Source organism: Motacilla alba, chromosome 4, assembly GCF_015832195.1.
Source record: "Motacilla alba alba isolate MOTALB_02 chromosome 4, Motacilla_alba_V1.0_pri, whole genome shotgun sequence".
NCBI lineage: Eukaryota > Metazoa > Chordata > Aves > Passeriformes > Motacillidae > Motacilla > Motacilla alba.
Window position 1 is genome coordinate 31,773,477 of NC_052019.1, and position 22,815 is coordinate 31,796,291.

General features: G+C 43.8%; 1 protein-coding gene across 3 annotated transcripts in view; it reads left to right on the forward strand.

Moving 5' to 3' along the window:
• Positions 1 to 2,172: 2,172 nt before the first annotated feature.
• IRF2 (interferon regulatory factor 2) overlaps positions 2,173 to 22,815 on the forward strand; it is a 38,227-nt gene continuing 17,584 nt past the window's right edge. The window contains exons 1-3 of one of the 3 annotated variants that reach the window (XM_038134930.1): positions 2,176 to 2,412; positions 19,008 to 19,137; positions 20,037 to 20,144. In XM_038134930.1, the coding sequence (XP_037990858.1) occupies positions 20,058 to 20,144 (87 nt within the window). In that variant the 5' untranslated portion in view covers positions 2,176 to 2,412; positions 19,008 to 19,137; positions 20,037 to 20,057. Of the gene's footprint in view, positions 2,413 to 2,975; positions 3,364 to 19,007; positions 19,138 to 20,036; positions 20,145 to 22,815 lie in introns of those variants that run through there. The other 2 variants (XM_038134931.1, XM_038134932.1) reach the window with 2 other exon arrangements.

A 22,815-nucleotide genomic window follows, 5' to 3' on the forward strand; every position in this document is an offset into this window, starting at 1 on the left:
CAGGGTGGCTCCATATTTTTCTTTACGTCTGTTGCTTTTCTCTGGATCTTTGCTGTTCCTGTTACACACGGGCCAGAATGATGGTCAGGAGGCATGTTGCAGCCCTCCCCATTCTGTTCTTTGCATTTCATCCTGCCATTTTCCACCAGCTTTGGGACAGTTTCTGAGTGCTGAAACAATTCTTCCATGAGTTATTGCAACTGTTAGATCTTATTTCTGAGTGGGAACAAGTTGGTTAGAAATTTCTCATTTTCAATCAGTTTACTCCTCTCTAATCCAACCTGGCCATAGTAACCACCTCCAACCTGCTCAGAGGGCACTGATACCCTACCATTATCCTAGTTAGACCTTAAATCTGTGAAAATTCGTCTTTAGTTATTGCAGTTTGCTGATTTTGCTGCTTCTTTTATCATGGAGTTCATAGCCCTTTCCCTATAGCCACAGCCTGGTCTGACCCTCCTACATAAGCTGCGGTCTGTCGCTACCATGTCTTGCTGAATATTTCCTTTCCCTGCACATCTACTCAGTCAAAATGCCAGTTTGAGCCAGGTGTCCCATATCCCTCATTCTCATGCCACTATGGCTTCATGGAAATCAGTTTCTTCTGGGAGTATCAGCCACATGAGCAGGACCTTCCTTGCTTCTCTTGTGCAGCTGCTCTGGGAACCTGTGCCCCTCCACATGAATGTGGACCTCTCCTTACTGCTGGCAATGTTTCTAGAGAAGTTTAGAAGGAGACGCTTGATTTTACTGTCCTACCTGGCACAGTAGGACATGTAGTAGTAGTATGTCTTGCTTCCCAAACCTCTTCTTTGACCTTTCCTACTTCACTGGACCACAGCTGTCTTCTAGGCCGCAGTGGGTTTTTTTTGGAGGTGGTAGATTGCTGACATCCATGGTCTCTGCCAACCTAATTTGTTTTGTGATTACGTTCTCAGGGCAAGGAAAGCCTTTCCACAACAGGATGTCTCACCACCCACAAGGGTTGACTCCCTATCTCATTGCTAGCTCGGTGTCCTCTGCACGTCCAGGGATGCTGCCACAAAGGATCCTCAGCGCCCACAGCACCTGGAGAACAGCTCCCCCTCCATTTGCTGTACAGCTGGAGAGCACACAGCTCCTTAACCACTCCCCTGTGCCACTCCTTGCACACCCCCCGGTGTCCCGGCACTTCTCCCACCGCTGCCGGCCGCACATCGTGTGTCTGCACAGGGAGCTGCACTGCTTGGCTGAGTACCTGGTGTGTATGTGCATACAGCACATGTATAGATAGGTATGTGTGCGAGGGAGATTTATACACCTGTCTGTCTCCATATACGGCCTTTTGAAATTACTACATTTCATATCTCCTCCAGCCTCCAAGTGCTCTTTTCCTTTCTCATTTATGGCTAGGGCTGGGAATGGCACATTGCAACTTCAGCGGATTTTATTTACTGTGGTTTGAATCGGGATTATCAAAATCCCGTAGAAAGCTTTGGTCTCTGCATTGACTCCATAACTAATGGCAGTTTGTAAAATCTGTTGAGATCCAAGAGCTCTGTCTTGAAGCAAGCCAGCCGCTTGAGCCTCGCTGGGTTCAAAGGATCTGATTTGTAATTGTCCTCATTGTGGAACTACGACATGGTACTTTTCCAAAAGCCATGACAGCTCTAACATGCGCGTGTACCAGACCGAAACCAAGACTCCCACCTCAGCAGAGGGGCTAAAGACACAAGGGGCGATTCAGTCCGTGCTGGTGGAGCTGAGCGGCAGGGATTCCTCTCTGATCTCCGGGAAAACCTGCTTTGGGCGCTGGGTTTGTGCATCCCAGAACAGCGCTCCCTTGCTCCCCGGGGCTGCCTGCAGCTCTCGGTGCAGCCCTGCGGGCCAGCGCGTGTTGCGGGAGGCCGGGGATCAGCGGGAGCCGATGCCGGGCGGGGGTCGGTGGCGGAGCCCCGGGCTGTGCCGTGCCCCGCCGCTGTGCTGTGCCGTGCCGTGCCTCGGCGCTGTGCCGCGTCCCAGCGCTGTGCCGTGCCGTGCTGTGCCGTGCCCCAGAGCTGTGCCGTGCCGTGCTGTGCCGTGCCGTATCGTGCCGTGCCCCGGCGCTGTGCCGTGCCGTGCCGTGCCGTGCCCCGGCGCGGCGGTGACGGGCTCAGCGCTTCCGCGCCCGCCGCCGCAGCCCTGCCCCCGCCGCCTGCGCGGCCGGCCCGGCCCGGCGGAGAGGCGGGGGGATTTCCAAGCGCCGGCGGCCTCGCCGCTTCCTCTCCTTGTTTTGCTTTCGATCTGGCCCTCTCTCCGCCCGGGCGGAGGCACTGAACTTTTAGTTTTGCTCCCGCGATTATTCAGCGCCTGTTTTCATTTCCATTTCGTGTCCCCTGGCAACGGCGGTAACCTTGAGGAATTATATAAGGGCCGCGAAAACGGGCCGGCAAGGTAATTTTGAATTATTTTCTAATTTTTTTTCCTATTTATTATTTTCTTCGTGTTTAATTTTCATTTTATTTTTCCGCATTGCTGCCGTTTCCGTGTGCGGGGCAGCGGGGGCTCCCGGGCAGATGCGCATCGGTTTTAAAAACAAAAGGTCGGGCTGCAGCGACCGGGGCCGAGCCCGATTCCGCCGCTACGTTTGAGAAGGGGCCGGGGGGAAGGGAAGACGCGACCGCGGCGGAGATGGAGCGGACGGGGGGTACCCGCCGCTTCCCGGCTGGGAAGGGAGCTCGGGCGCACGGACAAAGGCGGGGGCGTTGGGTCGGGAGGGCCGCGGCGCGGGCCGGGCCGGGCCGGGCCGGGGGCCCGCACTTGTTGCGGGGCTGGCGGCGGCGGCGGCTCCGATGAGGGAAGGGGCGCGGCGGCGGCGCGGGCGGAGGGGCCGCGGGCGGGGGTCGGTGCGGGGGGGGCGCTGCCCCGGGCCGGGGGCGGGAAGGGGCGGGGCGCGGCCGCCTCGCCGAGCGCCCGTTACACAAGCGCGGGGCGGGGCCGCCGCCCGCCGGGCCCGAGCGCCGCCGCGCCCGGCAGCGAGCCGGGCCCCGATCCCGGCCCCGGGAGGCACGGCGGCGGCAGCGCGGAGCGGGCAGATGCAGCGGGGCCGGGCGGGCGGGCGGGTTCCGCGGGAGAGGCGGAAGGAGGAAGTGGCGCGGCCCTCGGTTCCCTGCGGGAGCGGCCCCCCGTGCGGGCACGGCGGCGCGGCCGCCTTGGCAGGCGCCGTCCTGCCCCACGCCAGCGAGCAGAGAGCCGAGCGCCGCACGTCTAACCCCAGAGGGAAGTTAGGAACAAGGATTTCCTTTGTGCGCAGCACGCAGGGTCAAATTTCCAGCGTCTTGCCGTAGCTGGGATCGAATTTGCAAGTACCTGAAGGGTTGGATCCCTCGGCCCAGATTCCCAGAGGTACTTGGGTCTTTAGCTCTCGTTTCGATTAGTGTGAGCTCCTAAGCAGCAGGAGTCTGTGTCTTAACCTCAATTCTTTAGACGCAGGGCTCAGATAAAGGAATTCCGGAGTGCAGAACTTTCCTTCCGGAAAGTGTACGGTTGTAATTTATAGCCCACCTTACCGTGCTAAGGTCTTGCGGACAGCATTCTCTTGAAGATATGAGCAGTTGTAAATTAAAATCTCCGTTTCTGAAGGTGAAATACAACATGTTTAAATTTGCAGTTATTTTATTTAAGTCTTAACAATCTTTGCAGAATGCCTGTGCTAGTACCTTAAAAAGAGAGTGGAGCAGGAACATTTAAATTCTCCTTAACACAGAGCCAGTCAGACAAAAGTAGCAGAACTGATCGGTGAGGCAGATGGTCTCAGCCTGAATCGCAGTCTTTCTTTGCCGCCAGCCCCTTCAGATGCATCAGCGTCCTTCTTTGGCCCTGTTGGTAACATGCTGCCAGGGAATTGCTTCGTGAGCCCCTTTCTTTTTGCTGGTAAACCATGATGAAAGGTGTGAGATCTCCAACTCCTTAGGCACAGTATCACTGCATGTGCCACACTGCAGCTCTTCAGTGAGGTACAGGCACAGCAAGGTGTCAGCCTGCTGAGCCCTGTGTTATCTCCCTGAGGCTGGGGGTCCCAGCAGGTTGGCAGATGCAGGTAGAGCAGACAGTCACTATTATTTTTTGGCACATGTATTAGCACTGCTACCCAGTTACTTGCTGCTGACAGAAGTGACAGATTTTAGGAGCTGTCAAGTCAGTCTCTAGAGAAGAGCTGTTCATCACAGGCCACGCTGTGTGGAAATGGGTAGCCAAGAGGTATGAGAAGTAACATGCAGGCTGTTAGGAAGCAGGGGGTTAAAGGCCCCTTTCTCCATTGAGAAAGGTCTTTAATGTGTGTGACCAAGTGGAGTTAGGGGCAGTTTTTAATATAGAGTCGAGAAAATGATGAAGAAAAAATGGTGCTAAGATTCAAGAGAAAAATAAAAATCTTTTTTATAAATAGAGTCTGCATTAGAAGAATAGGCTTTATGTAAATAAATTTGCAGCCAGGTTATGTATGCCTTCAATGAAAACATGTGTTTTATATACAGTATATATGATAATATATGTTTAAAAACCAAACAGTGGGAAAAAGCTGATGGATAAGGATTGTAAGATTTGCCATGACACTCTCTCTCTTAAAGTGGTGCAATCACCTTCATGGTGTTAAAACATCTCAATGATAGAATACTTGGAATATCAAAAGCTTTGTGGATGCATGGAGACTGAGTAGCTTACACATGCATAATGTGGGAAACTTTTCGTTAAAGAGGAAATAACTGGTTGGGGAAGTAACACAGGGTCCCATGTCTTGATGTTCTAGGCCTGTTTAGGAAGAGTAGAGAGATTAGGGCTGTGTGACTGTCGAACCTAGATGTTGACAGCACCTGTCATATATTAAGGGAGCGCAGAGAAACTCCAAGAGTAGGAAATATGATTGTCAATGAGGGGCCTCAGTTGCCCCCATGCAGATTATGTCATGGCCCAACATGAAATTTGCCCAGGTGCCAAAAACCCCTACTTTCTGGGTGTAGCTTTTACAGATACACTGGGGGAAACACCTCTGGACAAGGTACTGGCCAGCAAGAATTAAGTTCCGAATTTTGCATTCAAAATCCCAGCCAGTTCTGACATGACACTGGTCAGAATGACACTTAAACTCAATGTTGTTTCAGGAGCTGCAAAGGCAAGAGTTGTCGTGGCAGTGTTTACTCTTCCGAAGTAGTTCTTCATGTAGTGAGGAAATAAGTTAATCAAATGGTGAGAGGCAGCCAAAAGTGTAAAATAGTTGCAAGTGGCATGTAATTCTTCAAAGACACTAATAGTAAAGGCTCAAAGCACTTGTATGCCATCTGTCAAAAATACCAAAAAAGCTGAGCAGGCTGACAAGCAAAGTAAAGCAGCTCAGTACAAGTAAAAAGACCTCTTTCAAATGTTAAGGTTTTGTCTTCAAATGGGAAATGTGGAAAAGAACATTAAAAAATGTGCCAAACACAGTTAGGTAAGCCAAGGAGTCATGCTGCTAAAGGCATGAGAACAATTAGAACATGCTCTTTGCAGCTCATCAAACCCAGGAAGCTTGCTGATAAGTTATCCATGCGTAGAAGGAGTGCCCAAGGAAGATAAAGTCAGTGGGAGAGTGAAACAAATTCTCTGAGCCTTGCTTCACCCAGAAAGAGTTTAAAGAGATTCTTTTGCAAGAGGCTTTCTATTTTTTTAAAGGAGTGAACGTGTCGGGGGTTTTCCAAAGTGAAGTGGCGGTGAGAGAGGGTATGAGAACAAACCATTGGGAAGGATGAAGTAGAAGGCAAGAGGTGATACTTGTTGCAGAGTTTTGAAACAACCTAAATGGAAAGTTGCTGGTATGTTGCCTCTTGTGTGTAACTCCTTGTGTAGGCCTGCTTTGGTGCTCCAGAAAGAAGATGTAACAAATGAGCTGCTCCTTTTTCAGGGTTTCTGTGGAGACTCAGAACACGGGGATGGGCATTTTTGTTTGGTTGGTTGGTTGCCAAGGGTTAGTGAATGGGACTAGAGAATATGGGTATAAATGTGAAACAGTGACAAAAACTAGGCCTGGCTTTTGTTGCCAGGGAGTTGAGTGTCGTGACTCTTCTGGCCTTCTCTAAAGGTATTGCTGAGCTGTTGTGTGGTGGATGCAGTCCTTACTAAAGCAGGGCCAGTTTCAAGGTGGGATCAGTTTGCTTCGGGCTGTGTAGTCATGGCCAGTTTGCTCAATGAAAAGAGGTTGTACCCCTCACTCCAAGTCTGCCCAGGGCCTACACCATGCACGGGATGGAGGAAGAGATAGGTGGGAATGTGATGGGTTTGCTGGCTGTATTAACTCATTTGGACCATGAAAATCCCAAGGCTGAACCACAAAGTTTGCAGAAAAATCTAATTTTGAAAGTGTGGATGCAAGTTTGCAGATGAAGTTCAGTAAAGACCAATTTCAGTGTAATACACGTGGAAGGGATTGCAACCCTAATTTTCTGTACACAAAAATGAAGCACGAACTGACTTTCTACTCAGGAAAAAAATCACACATCTTTGTATAATCCAATGAAAAGATAAGCTCTGTGCCAAGATGTGGCTAATAAAGGATAGGACGGGTTAGGAATTATTAGGAAGGAGTTAAAAAAAGAAATAAAAAGCACCATCGTGCCACTACAAATCCGTGTTGCTCCCCTCTCCTGATTCAGGAAGTAGTGAAATTTGCTGAGCTTCAGTGGATGATGTCAAAGATGATGAAGGGTAGGAAGGAGCTTTTGTGAAAGAGTAAGTAGCTTGGAAAAGAAGTGACTGAAGGGACCGTGGGGATATTCTTTAAAATCATTAGTGTCATGAAGAAAGTGAAGAGGCAAGATAAATGAGACCCAAATAAAACAATTGGGAGGCAACTTCAAAAAAACAGATGCTTGTCCTGCAGTACTTAAATTGTGGTGCTCACAGACACTGCGTGTATGTCAGGAGTTTACTCGGGTTCACGAGAGATTAGTCAGTCTTTTGGAGAGAAACTTGCTGTGCAACTTAGCAGTCAGGACAGTTCAGTATCAAATTTTGGGCACTGACTGCTGACAGAGAATTACTGCAGATGCTGATCAAGAATCATTGCTGAAAACTGCTAGTAGAAATTTCCACTGAGAAGCGTAAGCTGCAGTCCATTTGCAGATAACAGAGACAAGCAAGGCCCTTTGTTATGTGAAACTTGCAGTGTAAGATTTTATCAAACTTCCAGGAAAAAACAGCCTATGATGATCCTGTTTAATTTGGGCTTGCTACCCCAGCTCTTGTTAACCTGACACCAGTCAGGTCAAGTGTATCCTGTATGCATTTAACACTGCATTGGAGCAGCACCCCTGCAAAATTCCTCTGACATTTGCAGGATTAGAACCTCAGCTTTTATTTTGTGCATCATATATAAAAAGTCATGGTCCGTTTCTAGGTAAAGATACAAAACTAATCACATGTTACTCTTGCTTATCTCTGTGTCTCATTTGTAAAGATTGCTCTTTTGAAACCTGATTCTTCAAAGGCAATGCATTGTGATATTGAGGGCATAAACCATGAGGCAGTGTTTACAGAAGTTTTATTGCAGCTAGTGCTGCTACAAACTGTGATTAGTGCAAAACATTTTCTGGTTTGTCCTTCGAGATCTTAAGTGCAAAACAAAACAATAAGTAAGCTTAAAAGATTCTGGATACAATGAATGAAAGGAACAGATTTGTTAAGTTGCATATTCCTCATGTATGAATAGCATTAGGCAAAATATTATTCCACTTAATAAGTTCCTCTTGGGTTTTTTTGGTTTTGTTTTGGTTTCATTTTTTTCAGAAGTTTTATTGGAATGTATGAAGGTTCTTCTTTGTATTGACTATGTGTAAACTCTTGTGTTAAGATTAAAATAGCCACTAAAAAACCCTGAAACAGTTAGTGGAATGGAATCCATGAGAACAGCTTAGAATTTAATATCAGCCTGTGTGTGTAAATATATATACACAGATGTACATATCTATGTATCTACATATATAAAAAAATAAGATATTTTGTATATAGCATAAATAATACATTGTACAGTACATACTTCTTGTTAATAAACTGTGAAAAGGTTTTAAAACTTGCTCTTACAGTTAGGGCTGGATATGTTTGTAATTTCTTGGAAGTTCCTGTAAAAGTTCTGGTTTTTTGAACTACCTAGAGAAGAAAGAAGTGGTAAGCAGTACAGTAATGTTTGATTTCTTAATTTGTAATATATTGCAAGCCCAGCTTTCTGTATGCCGGAAATCTTCTGATCCCTTTGTTTGCTTGGGAGCAGATTGCATTAAAGTACAGCAGTCTTTAGGACAAAGCAAACATTTTATCTTGTTGCAGCTTGGACACACATCCAGGATCAAATCTGCCTGCATGTGGCATATTGTTTCACCCCAGGTGCAGAATTTAAATTTTAACTCCTAAGTTATTTTAACATTCAATTGTTGCTATATAGGTTGCTATCTCTCAAGATAAGCTTGGAAGTAAAAATTTTCTTATTCCTGTCTATTAAAGAGTAGGGCTGATTTCTGTTTGATTGTTTTTCAGCTAACGTTGACAGGTTTGTAGCTTGGTTTGTAGCTCCCAGCATATTTCTGGTGTTAGGAATGGCATTAAGGTGTGTCAAAACTGGTTAAATTTGTCCTTTGTTCTGAACTGCACGTGACAGTGGATTTTGTCCAACCATTTCCCTTTTGCTGTAAAATTATTTCAAGTACTTTTAAAAGACTTAGATACTTAAGATTAATGCAGCACAAAAGAAGGAAAGGTTGCTTACGCATTTGGTTTTGAAAAGTGTGACCTGTGGTTAAGTTCTGCTTTTTGATACATATGGAGGGATATATGCCCTTGAAGGGCCTGATAAGTGCACAGAAGACAAAGCCTGGACTGTAATATTTCTATTGATGTTGCATGTTGCTTGACAGCATTCCAGGCAAGCCTCTTACAGCTTTATCTAAGCAAGATACTGCCTTTGTTGGTTAATAAATTAAGGTAGCAATAAATTCAGCTCTTTATGTGCATTTCATGAATACATGTATAACACATTTGTGGGCTTCTGTGCATTTGGTGTACTGACTGCTCTTTTAAGGTGTTTTGTTGAATTCCGTATTTAGGACTTTAAATGCAAGTGAGACATGAATCAAATGGAAAACAGTGAAGAATTGAATTTAATTGGATGAGGCATATAAATCTGTAAAATCAAAACTAAACAGCTCCACCCCAAAACACTTTCTAAAATTGTGTCAGCATCTTGAAAAGTTTATCTAATAGAAAAATAATTCTGCACTAAGAAAACAGGCAGGATAGGAGAGTAATGTTTTTAAATTACTGAGAGCTTGCCTGCAGCATTTGAAATCCCAGCAGTGTTACATGAAAAAGATGAAAGCAAAACTTGAGGATAAAATTGAAACCAAATATAAACAAAAGTGAAACCAACTCCGTTGGTTTTCATTTCCCAGTTGGCAAAAATGAAATAAGCACAGAGGAAAGAAGCTTGAGAGTTTGAAAAATTAATTCAGTGTTACCATTTATTTAATATGTCATCTAAATTAGACTGCTGCATGGCAGCACTCCCTTAGCAAACCACACAATAGAGGGTAGGGGCTGCACTCCTGGTGTATCCAGGTGCCACTTCTCACAGCCAGAGGTCTGGGCAAAGGCCCTGCAATATGGGAAGTGGCTTCTTCTTCAGTCACAGAAGTGCTGTTTTGAAATGCTGGGGCAAACACGTACATGGAGTACAGGGGAAGTGATGACATCCAGGATGATGAAAGGGAGTCAGTAACTCACTGGCCAGAGTGCTTGAGCTTTAGTCATGTTGAGATTCGAGTTGCTAATAGAATTGGGTATAAAATACATGGTTGGCCTTTTTTTTTTTTTTTGCATTCCACCTTTGGGGTCATCCACTTAGAGCAGGGGCAGATCAACGGTAACCAAAAGATGTAATCCAGTATCAGTTTTGCTGAAGGCATGAAATGACTGTGAATGGTTTCACTCAATTTCCACTGATCAGTCAACAGCTAGAATGTACTTTGTGACGTTGAGAACTACCTGGTGAATTAGTCAAAAGATGGACAAACATTGGATGGCTGTCTAATCTCAAGTACATCCATTTGAGATTTCATTTCTCCTTCTTCTGTTTAGATTTGAGATTTCATTTGTCCTTCTCCTATTTAGAGATACGTGCTCCTGGGCTGTATTGAAAAATGGTTGGGTGTTGATGAGAAGCTTAGACAATCTCTGCTCTGCCAATGCTGTGCTGGGGTGAAATGAAAAACTTTATTTCCAGAAGTCCAATTCTCACACATTTGAACACATTTCATTCAATCATATAAAAACTAATTTTTTTGGATGCCAGAACAATTCTGAGATTTGAGATTGATAAGAGAATATGAAGAAGTCTAACTTTGTTTTGTTTAGTAATAATTATGCAGCTTAGATGAGAAATGAAGATGAGTTGAGTTGTCTCACTCTAGCTCAGTAGTATTTTAGGAAACTTCTGAGATAGAAATAGCTGCTGCAGATCACAAAGTGAGGCTAATTGCTGTTGGTCTGTGGTCAACACAAAACCTTTAAATTAAAAGCACATTTTGTAACCAATCCTATTAACTATTCATATCCTGTATGTCCTGTGGCATAGGAAATAGTAGCATTTTTAGAAAAAGGAGCATTAGATCATATCATTTCAACAAGCATAAGTACAAGCATTTAATATTTAGTACACTTTAAGTGCACATCTTTCAATTGTGTGTACAAGAGAAAGATATTTCTTTCTTAAATTCTCCAGTGTCAAGTAGTATATCTGTAATAACTAATTCAATTTTTTTTTTTGTGCTCAACACATCTGTGTCTTTCATGGTGCTATTTTTGTAACTGTAAATAAGTTCATGTGACAGACATGTTTCTAGCTCACAGTGGGTGATTCAGAGGATCCCAGCCCCCAAGTCTGTGCCTGCCATGATCTGTTTGTAAAGAAACTGTCTAAGTAATCATAAGAGTGTTTTTTTTACAAATCTGAAATAGCGTATACTTTTCTTGAATACATTTTCTTAGAAGTATAGGAGAAAAGGAGGAATTGCTTTGCTGAAAGGGCTGCTTTTGCTTCTGTTGGTGAGGTTAGGCAGAAGTAGTTTATGTCTTTTGCTGCTGAATCTGGGTGCTGTGCTAACAATTACAACTATGGGTAGCAAAGGTGTAGTTGTGGTTAGCTATTAACTTCAGTGGTAGAAACTGCCCTTGCCCAGACAATAAAATAAAAGCTTTAAGCAAATATTAAATCGCACTTCAGTGTAGTGTGCAAATAGTTCTTGCTGTGTGTTGCAGAACAGTATGTTATACAAACAAAGGTAGCTGTGGGAAACAAGCCCAATCCAAGCAAGGTGGATTAAATCAGGTGCAGTTCATGGCCAGTGAATGTGAAAACTCTTCCTTGAACACATTTCTCAGTGTTTGCTATCTGGAATAATTTTTCTCTTCATCCCTGAGGGCCTCTAAAATGTCATTGACTTCTTGCAATCCTGTCTGAGCCTCACAAGCCATCAGTGTGGGAACAATGAGATTAAGCACTTTTCTTTTACAATGGCTCTTTTCTAATGTATAGCACCCTATAAAGCACTCACCCTGTACTTAGGCAAAGAAATGTTAGGCAGGACACTGAGATAAAGACTGCCCAGGCTCTAAAAGGTACTCTCACAGTTTAAGATTCTGATCCTGCAGGTATGTGCATGCATAATTTCCCACTGCTTTCAGAGGGATCCATGTAGTAAAAGTGCTTGTTAAAAGTTTTAGGGACGTCACCTGTAAACCTGGTCATGGAGCTTGTGAGAATGCAGTGGTCTAACAGAACCATGCCCTCGAGTTGCATCAGTGAAGTGATTGTTGATAATTGTTTGAGCTTTCATAGCCTTCTAGTTTTCACCTTGGTGGAAAATTCTTTATGAATCACGTGTCAAATGCTGATGTTTCTTGACAGCTTTAAAGAACACATAGAGTTTGGCTTCCATGGATTCCGAATGACACAGCTAAACAGCAGCAGCAGTTATGTGTGGGTATTCAGGAGTGGATTCACATGTGAGTGCTTAATTCCAGAATAAAATGGATTATTTTGAGGATAACTGCTCCCCAGTGCAAGGAATTAATTACTCCCTGACAACCATGACAACAAACCTCTTGTTGTAAACAAGCTCCTCCCAAAGTTGTCTGAGTGAAGTACAGGAAAGTCGCCACCTCTCTTTTAGGCAGCCTTTGAGAGAAAAATATTTAGAAATCCCAGATACTGAGGACAAATCATGGTCAGTCGTCAGATGTAACACAAAGCTTAAGAAGAAAGCAAATCAGATATTGGACTGATTATAAAGAATCGATTTATGGCTCCTGGAGAAGGTGGCAAGATGTGTTGTCACCCTGATGCCAGCAGATTCTAACATGTCCCATCTTCACTCCCTGCAAGACCTGAGAAAAAACATGAAAGAAGCCCCCGGGAAGCAAAGTATTCTTTTAAAGCTGAAACTAAAGCAATTATTTTGTATTTTCACCAGACTAGCAGACATCCATGCTTGTGCAGATGAGTATTGTGGCAAAGATACTGTAATCAGATGATCTTTAGCAATCTGTTAGAAGCCTGGCCCAAATTCCCAGCTGATGTAGGTTGCTGCAATGCCAGAGAAGTGGATGTGCTCAGGCACAGATGTTGTGTTCTTCAAGTGTTGTGATAGTGTTCAACACTGGAGCCATAACAAGGGAAATTTCATTGTGGGTATTGAGAGGCTGAAGCCTTGCTTCATTATGGCTAAGTCCAGAAGCAAAAAAAGAGCAACCTTCTGGGTTTATTGTATTAAAATAAGATGGATTTTCTCCAGTGAACTTGTAGTCTGCAAATCCAAGGGCTAACTTTAACGAAGCCTGAGATCACTGCAAAATAAGAACTCGTGTCTTTGCTGCTGAGGGAGAATAAGCTCTGCATGGAAACCAAAGGAGTGTGTTTTGATGTGTAATATCTGAATCCCAGCCAGGGCATGTTAACACCCTTTGGGTGGAACAGAAATGCTATAGTGCTGATGAAACGCTCCATATACAGTATGAGTTCTCACAGTACATTTTCCTGGGCGTGTTTATCATGCAGTCTGTTTTGCTGATTTCAGTACATGTTTGAGTTACTTTTGCCTTTGTTTTCTTTGGTTTTTGTTTTGTTATGTTTTCAGGGAAAGACGGGCTGGTTGTTTTTTGCCCTCTGTCGCTTGAGAATAAAAGGGCTTTTCTTCATTCTACTTTGTGTATCATTCTTGGGTACAGCAGCAGGAGAGGAGTGCATGCTGAATGCTTCCCTCCTCCATCTGCTTTCCAATGAGGTGGGCACAACCTGGACACTGCATTGCAGGGCCTTGGAAGGTTGGGTAGCTGTTGCTAGCATGAATCTGTCATGCAGCAGCTTGATTTCCCAGGTTTTTGACCCCACAAAGCTTTCCCCTTAGCAGCTATAGTCCTGTTGTAGCCCTGCCACATTTTGTTTGGGAACCTAGGGAAGCAGGTGAAGTATTACCTGTACAGGTTCTTCTTAATGGCCAGGCCATGCCTTACACCACTCTGCCCAGGACCTGTGCTCTCCCATCCTGCCTGCTCTCCAATTCTTGGCTTTCTGGCCTTTCTTGATGAAGTTGCCTCCTTCCTCCAGGCACCAGAGTAAATGAGGTACCACCTTTCCTGGCTGCAGTGAACTCTTTCTTGGTGAAGGGCAGGAAGGACATAGTCTTTTCTGCTGACATCAAAACATTAGGAAAAGCAGGAAAGTTATTACTGTGGCTACAATGTGGAGCAAAGTGTTACAGCCAACACAGGAGCTGGGTCTGTGGAGCAGACTGGCCATGATGAATACTCTAACACAGCTCACAGCAAAAGGTGCTTAGTGAGAAACAAATCTGCCAGTGATGTCTGCCCCATCCCTCCCTGTTCAACAGGGCATCACTGAAAGAATAATGGTAAAGAAAAAAGAGGCACCATTACATGCAGTTAAAAGACCAGAGAGCGTAGGTTTTGCTTTCTAACTAGCTATGAGTCCAGAAAGTCTGTTGCTGGTTTTTATGGGTTTTCTTGCTTCATTTCTAAGTGAGGATTTCACTTTGAATCTGTAAGCCTTGTACCTCTAAGAATGGCAATGCCCACTTTTCCTCATTTACTACTCTTTAATGAAGTGTTTTGCTGTTGGTTCCAAAAAAAGATGTGGGATAATTTGGGATTATCAGAACAAAGACATGTTCTGCAGCACCTGTGGTAAGATCCTCCTCCACCTCATGGCAGATAGGAAAGGTACCAGGCAGAGGTCTTGTCTCCCCACACACTGCAGGCAGGGGGAATCCATGTGTCCACAGTCCAAGCAGCTGAGTAAAGTGCACTTCTGTTTTCCTTTCAGTGTTAATCTCTCATTTCTGAAGTATTTCTGGGCAGATGAGTCTAATAGGTTTTTTTACCTGAGAGAAGGCTCTATCCCTCTGATGAGTTTGACTTCTGAGCAGGGCTTGTCTCAGAGTACAGATGGTGAAATCTTTGCAAGTGGTATTCACAGCGGAGTAGCTGAAAAAGGTGGTCATATTGCAAAATCCTATATGAAGGCAGAGTTCAGTCTGTGACCAAAGAGCAGAATTTTGCTCCAAGTACTGTTCTTTAAAAAAAGATCATGTTTCCATGTATCCTGGAACAGTCTTGGCACAGACACAAATGCAGAACCCAGTTCTCTGAATCCTAAATTTAGCATATGGTCTCATTTCAGCATATCTCTTTGGTCACATGGGATGATTGATGCTTTTCTTAACTGCATCAGCCTTAGTAAACAAAGGGAATAGTTTAAAAGTTTATCAGCAAGGCACAAGTAAAGATAACTTCTCAAAAAATTGTATTGCCCGTTCTGTATTTGCAGAGAAAAGATAAATTGATACCATGCAATATTCTGCACATATCCTCTGAGGAACAGATGTTTTTCCAGCCTTTGAGCAAAGCCTGTGACTTACTTCACAAATGTGCCTCCAAGATCTTGTCCCACCTTAAGTTTTCACAACTGTTAGTAGTATTTCCATGGCAAATCTGGCAAATCTTTAAACTAGGTACTTTGTGATAGGGAAGGAAGAGCTGCTTTTCCAGGTTTTTTTGGGTTTGGTTTTTTTCTATTCCATAGGAATATACATTTAAGAGAGTACCCACAGATACAGAGTAGCTTGTGGTTTTGGGAGAACCTTGTGCCTTTTCAGTTATCCAGATGCTGCCAGAGTGAAACTGAAGGAAAGAGAACATCGTGTACTGCTCAGATGTAATGCCTGCCATGCCATTGCTTTCACTTTCTGTCTACAGCTGCTGTAATTCTAGTGAAGAGCTCTTCATTCTCAAAGGTTACACTTTCTGTATGGCAGGAGTGTTACCTCTGTGAAGGAAAAAAAACAGGCAGACTTACTAGAATGTTCTTGCAGTGAGTAGGGAGGGACTATAAGCTCTTTATCAATCATTATGGAGTGAAAATACATGTATATGCATATTCCAACCAGTTTATACCTTGTTGGGGAGTAGCTTGCACCGTGTTCTTGAAGTTTCTTGTTGCAAAAAATAGGCTGAACTGACCACAGGACTAGCATGAATAGTGCAGTAATTAAAGCTTCAAAGAAGATCAAAATAATCCCTCCATAAACTGCAGTGGCAGCCAATCCATGTGCCATGCTTCTTGTGTGGGAATGGCTCTTCACAGGCCCCTGGGGGCTCCCCCTCTGTGCAAATCCCAGTGGCTTGGGGCTGATGTCTTGCCCACTTGCCACTGGTTTGAGTATAATTTTATTGATGTCTTCATACCCATCAATCTATTTAAGCTCCCACCTCTGAAACAGCAAATGCCCCTGACTGTGGTTCCCTCTAATATTAAGACAAGTGGTTAAAATAGAGCAAGAAAAGGGAAAATAATTTCTGGAGCTACCAGTCTTAATACATTTGTAGGAGGCATGATTACAAATACTGATTTTTGAAGACTGGCTGTCTTACTAAGAGTGCCTTACTAAGAATCAGAGTGATATCCTAGCAGGTAGTCCTTACAGTGTCTAAATGAGCTCCTATTTTCAGATAGGGTGAAAAAAAGCTTTCTGGGGTCCCATCTGCAGTTGACTGTGTTTCTTGGTGATTAGTCTTCCTTTCCTCCACCATGAGAAACCAGAAGAAAAAACAAACAGGAATTATTTTCAACATAATGCCAGAAAGATGTCAAGTTTGGGTCTCTGGGAATATTCATCATTTTCCTGTGAAGCCTGCTAAATTCCTGGACTTCTTCAGAAAGCTGACTATGTAAAGAGTAGCATTAGCATGTAGCAAAACTGGGATGGGACTGAAGGGTGATGGAGTGATGGAGTACAAGGTGCTTCTTTGCCACTGGTGGAGCTGGTGCTGCACCTCCCCTCTGCTCCTTCCTTCCTCCCAGCCGGCTCTGCTCCTCTCCCTGGCTCCATCCATGGTCTCTGTGGTATGGAGAAAGATGGTGTCAAGTGACCCAAGACAGGCATTAAGCCATTTTTCTCCTGGTTAACCAGAGTGTGAAGGTTCAGGCAGTCAAAAGTAATGTAACCAGGCTTCTGGAGAGGTTTGCTTAGGCCAGCAGATGGGTACCCACAGCTCAGGAGATCATGGTGGCAGTGAAGCCAGTGGGACCTGGATGTCTTGGCAGCTCTGAAAATATTGTTAGACGTGCATTTGCCCCAGGTACAAAAAATACCAACAGCTGTATGTAGCTTCTTCTAGGTGTGAATGTGCAGGAGAAGTGCAACATTGAGGCTGACCAGGGGCGGGAAAGAGGTGGGTAAGTGCTTCTAGTTTCACAGCCAGCTCCAGATTAAAATTGTTGATGTTTTGTTGTCCTTAAAAGGATTGACTCTTTCTACTTTTTTTCTTTCAGCTGGGTAAACACTGGAGAGAGGCTGGCAAGAAACTTGCATACCTGCCATTTTGTAGGGCTTACCTTAGTTTCTGACTTTGTAGATTTGTTTAATAATTGATATATTCTGATGGATGGTGAAGATGGCATGGTGTTAGTCAATGGCCCCTGAAACTTAACATGAATATGCTGCCTATTTTGGAGCATTTCAAATGTCTTTAGAAACTGGAATGATTCTTAAAGTCAGGTGATTTAATCTGTACTCACTGATGGACGGACTCCAGATCCTCCCACCAGTGGAGCCAGTGGAATAAGGCTTCAAGTGCACCCAGTAATGCCATTTATGGACAGACAGGAGCTACTTTTAAGGCACTGCAGACACTGATGTTTCTTTCTGTACAAATAATTCATGCATTTGACGGCTCTGGATGGAGATATGGCACCTTCATTTCCCACAGGCAATTACTCAGTAGAGTTGACTTGGTATTTTCATCAAAAGAATGTTGTCAACATGCAACTGACAAAAACCCTGCTACATTTTAGCACCATTGTGGTCATTGCTGTCCTGAGGCAGACAGGTGTGGGAATGTCTTCTGAAGACATACAGCTTTATTTTCAGCAGCATGTGCTCTAAAAAGAGCATGGGGTAGGGGTTGTGTTTTGATGAGCAGAAGCATGGCTGTGCTTGCTCCTTTGTGAAGGACATAACTCCAGAAGATTCCCACTGTTCCCTCCAACTGAACATCATTGTAGGATTATTTTTACCTGGGTTTGAATTTACTTTCAGATGAACAGGTCTTGAGAGCCACTCCTCTCTTCTCACAAACCAAACTTCTCTCCTGATTACCTTGGATTAATTTGTCTTGGTGTGGGTGATGGATGGGAAGGTGTGTGCTGACAGCTGCAGTTGCTAATTCCAGAGGAATCCCAGGATGCCAAAAAGGAGATGAGCACCTCTCAGCAACATCTACAGGGGAGCAGCTGGGGAAGCCCCCAGGGATGTGGGAGGGAAAAGACAGGTTAGCTCAACTCTGCCATTTTGGGCAAGACTGTCTTCCTTGTAGTAGTGACTGTTGGCAGCTTTCTCGTTTCCTGAGATGTATTGCTTTTGTACAAAGGCAGCTTCTGTTTCTTCCATGTTGCCTGTCCCAAGTGGGATTCATTGCTGCTGCTTTCAAGATGACTTTTTTGCCTTCTGTCTAAGTTGTTCATTCAGATGGGCTTGAAATTTGTCTTGGGGGCTCATTACCCAGAAGACAAGATGAGTCCGACTGCTAAATGGGAACACTCATATTGAGTGTTGAACCTAATGCACAGTGTTTCCAGGAAATGTCTCAAAGTGCATGCATACTCAAAGATACCTTACAAAGAAATGCATCTGTTGTAGATAATTGTTTCTTCCTTCTCAGACAAATAAAAATTTACTCATGTTTTTAGTACATTGCCATTTGCATTTTTCAGCTTTGACTCAAACTGTACTAGGGGAAGATGGTAGTTATCTCCTGTACACATTCTGCAACCTGCATGAGGATTGTTGGTTCCAAGGGGAGGGGGGTGCAGCGGCATGGCCGGCTGTTTGCCACCAACCTGGGGGCTAAAAAACTTGAACCTACATCTTGCCCAGAAAACAGCTTCCCTCTTACACAGAGAAGGGATATGCACAAGGGCTTGTCTGCTGTTGGATTCCTGGGGTTGGCTGTTTTTTCATATCTGAAGTGAACCTGAAAGGGAGCTGAGCAGTTGCAGCCGTTTTCTGAGCTATTTTAGAAATTTGTAGTTTACTGCAAGAGGCTGCAGCTGAAGCACAAGTGACCAGCTCCACACCGTAGTAAACAAAATACTAATGTGTTCGCTAAGAGATTAGTGTGAGCACGGCTGCTGGTAAATTCTCTGAACACATCAAAGGACCTTATTGTTACATTCAGATTTTAATTCCTTATTAGTTTCAAGGAAATGCATGTCCTCAGAGCAATGAGAGGAAACTTTGAACGTTTTTCTTCCTCTTGTTTTGGGTGTGGGCTTGGTACTGCCTAATTGTTAGTCTGTCCCATGCCTGTACTCCCATAGGAAGCAAGAACAAACCCATTTACATTTGTGCCATTGCTGTGTGCTTTCAATTTTTTCTTTCTCTTTTTTTATTTTTAAGATCAAAGGTGACAAGAATAGTGGAGCAGAGAAATTAAGAATGATGCAGAGAACACAGATGTGAAGAGCAAAAGAGAGAGGAAGGAGCTGAGCCCGGTGCAGAGGGGGAAAGGAGAAGCAGCAGCCTAAATGCAAGTATTTGAATGTGGAAATGATGGGTTCCAGGGTGCTTAACAGGAATTTAATGTGGTGCTTTAATCTGCATCTAGTGCCAGTTGGTTAATGTTTTTAAAATTTTCTGCCTGAGGTTCAAGACTTTGGACTCTTATGTCAATAATTTACAGCTCTAAACAGGGAAGTGGCATTGAGGTCATGTGTGCATGTGTGAGAGAGAGAGAGAGAAAAAGAAGTCAGTTTGAGTCTTAACTGGATAATAAAAGGCGGCATAGTGTAGTTGAGGGGTGTGTGAAGCACTTCATAGCTGAACAGCACTGAAATGTAAAATAGCAGCTAAAAAATCAGTGAGTGGATTGACCAGAGGAAGCTGGAGGGAGGGGGTCAACCAGAATCAAAGTGGTCTGCTAAACTGCTGTGATGTAAAATGTATTTATATTAATTCTAGTCAAGTTCATGGGACTGAAACTGCCATTTGAAAGCCCTTTCATTAGCAGAAGCATCATTGATGCCTCCTGCATGTGTTATTTTTTCGTTACATATTTTTTTCTTGGCAAAATAAGGTCTTCTGCAAATGTAGGTATGTGGACTGAAAAGAGGTGTCTCCAAGAGTGTGTTTTTCTTTGTGACTTCTGGTATCCCACCTGTATCAGCAGACAAACTTTTGCTGAAATCCTATGTCATCTTCAGATGAAGGTTTTCCTAATACAAGTGTACCAGAAGAATATTTTCTGCCATAAAGAAGAGTTTTTCTCAGTTGCTTTTAGGGGAGGCTCACACGCAGATCTAAAATAATGTTTATATTTACCATCATTCAGTGCCTGCAAAGCTTTAATAAGTGTACTGTGCAGAGGTGGAGGAGCTGCCTGGGAGTTCTGCCTGGCAAACAAGTAACCTTGTCCCTTGTTCCCTGCAGCTCCTTCCCAGGTGGGTGACAATGCCTGTCGAAAGGATGCGGATGCGGCCCTGGCTGGAAGAACAAATCAACTCTAACAGAATACCAGGGCTGAAATGGCTAAACAAGGTAAGGGGGGTGTGCATGCATGTGCTGAAGGGGAACTTGATAGCAGTGGCTGAGGTCTGCCTAGGTAAATCAGCTCATTCCTGGTTTTCAAAGGGGTGACGGGGAGGAAGGGCAAAGCTGAATGCTTCCCGCTGAACCTGTTCCTCCGGTCTCACCTTCCAGATCTGAAGCGACCTGCTTTGGCCTGGTGGATTTGTGGCTCATTTAAAAGCATTTTCCAACTCTTAATTGTTGAAGTGTTTCTGGAGACTCTGCTTGGACTTTATTTTTAACCTGGGAACACATTGTTCAGCAAGTAGAATCAGAGGGATGTGTTCAAAAGACTCTCCTGAGGAGGAAGACTATGTTCTGTGTTAGACTGAGTTGAAGCAACAATCTGCTGTTTCAGACTTGTGTGACTTCTCTGACACTTCTCAACTCGGGAGAAAATAGGGTGACTTTTCCCATGCCAGACTCAAACCTAGTATCCTTGGTCCTGAGCTCTTACTAAGTGCTCAAGACACTTTGAGAGTGCAATCGTGAGCTCAAAAATGGCAGTGCCCAATTTGAATTGATTTTGATTGGTTGAATAAAATCTAGGAGTGTATTTTAGACTTTGAATAGTAATGAATTGTGGAAATGTTTCATGCTTTCTGCACTATGCAGGAGAGTAATTCATCACACTGAAAAGCATGAAGCTGTTTTTGCTACAGAGGCTGCTTTATTATCAGAATGGGTGGAAATGCACAAAATCAGGGGCAGAAACATAGGAACTGCCTGTCTGGTTAAGTCACTAAGACAAATAGTCTGGTATCCTCCCTATAGCAGTAGTATAGTAGTACTCAGGTGCTCATTTTTAAAGTTGAAGAATGACAAGTGAAATTAGTACCTTTTCTTTCATCTTTCAAAACTAGAAATGCTCATGACTATGATATTATCAGGAGCACTTTTAATTTCATCTATGAACCTTGTTTCTCAGTAACTTCCTGCATCATGCTGTGGCTGGGTAAATAAATATTGCTTTGTCCATTCCCTAGTGAGCTGCTCTGTGAATTTGAGTAGGTCCTTGTTCTTGCATAATGGGGTCACAGCTGAAGAGGAGACCGGTTTTTACTGTTGTCTTTGTAATTTGAGTCCCATGTTCGGGTCCTTCTCCTTGAATATCTCTATTTTGGTGTTAAGTTTCCTACTGACAGTCTATGTCTGCTGTCCTTTGCTGGGTGTTCCTGCCTACTCCTGAAATAATTTATCTGCCTTGAGGTTTATTAAACTCTGATTCCCCACTTCTGCCCTCTGATTTGGCATCAGCCTGGATTGCCTTTGTTATGCTCAACAAGAAAATTGCACTCATGAGCATTTCTGTGTAAAAACGTTTGCACATTCATTCCAACAATGGATCATTAAACCAAAAATATTTCTATTTTTACTGTAAATCCTGACCATAAACAAAGCCATGCATGGAATCAATGAAGTGTCATGTGTATCACAGCCTGTTCTATATCCACAGAATTAACTTCATAGGCTGTAGTATTTTAATCAGAGTTTGGTAAAGGATAGGTCATGGTTTAGATAAGAAGGTGTGTCAGATTATCAAGAGAATGATTATTTATCTCTTGATAAAACAGCTTTTAAGGAAATAAGGTTTAAATATGAAAGAAATTATTACCATTCTGTGTTGTCATTGGCTATCTGTTCTTGGGGACTTTTTCCAAACTGAAGAAAGAATTAAATCTCTTTCACTTAGAAGTGACAAATCAAGTACAGGTGACACATAATACTTTCCCCTACTGTCAGTTCATCATTATACCTCCAGAACAAACCCCTCATTATAGGGCTTAAAGCATAAAGAGTTGTGGAGCTCTTTGGTGAAAACATTATCCTTCTGAGTGGCATGAAGGAGGAAGGGAATTTCTGTGCCTTCCCGGAGAGACAAAACTGGGAGGTGTTAATGAACAACATCGTTCAGCAGAGGGGATGTGAGGAGAGGGAGTGGTCAGTGTTCCTCATGGATCTGGAAAAGGAAACATTCCGAGCTGTAACAGAGAGACAACCTACTGCTTTGATGGATGCTTGGGAGTGTTACCTTGGAGATGGGTGCTGCTGTTTAAGATTTGTCCTATGGCTTTGTAGCTAATACATGGTCTCATACTCAAGCGCTTCCTCCAAGCATTTTGCAGTGCCAGAGTTCCCAGTGATCACAGATCACAGAATATTCTGAGTTGGAAGGGACTCACGAGGATCACCAAGTCTAACTCTTAAGTGAATGGCCCAAGCAGGGACTGAAACCGCAACCTTGGCATGAGTAGCACCATGCTGCTGTAACCAGCTGAGGTTTGATCTACTTTCCTTTTCATGCCTGTTTCTAAGGATGTCACAGCTTTTCCCTTTTGACATTCCCACAGGAGTTTGGTAGCAATTCCTGTTACAGAGCAAAATGTTTGTGGGTTGTGCTTTTGACTTTAGGTGAGGCTAATTTTTTAGCAGAAACACAAGACTCCTACTCAAAAGTCCTGTGATGGGATGCTGGATCAGTCAGCACATGGTTTTCCAAGTCTGAGAGAAAGCATTGATGACATGTTAAGGGTCATTATTAGGCAGCACTGGCTAAAGAAGAATATAGGTAATGTTTGATAATGTGTGAAATAAAGAAGTATTATTTAAATAGAAAGTACCCAGGTAAACTAGAGCAGAG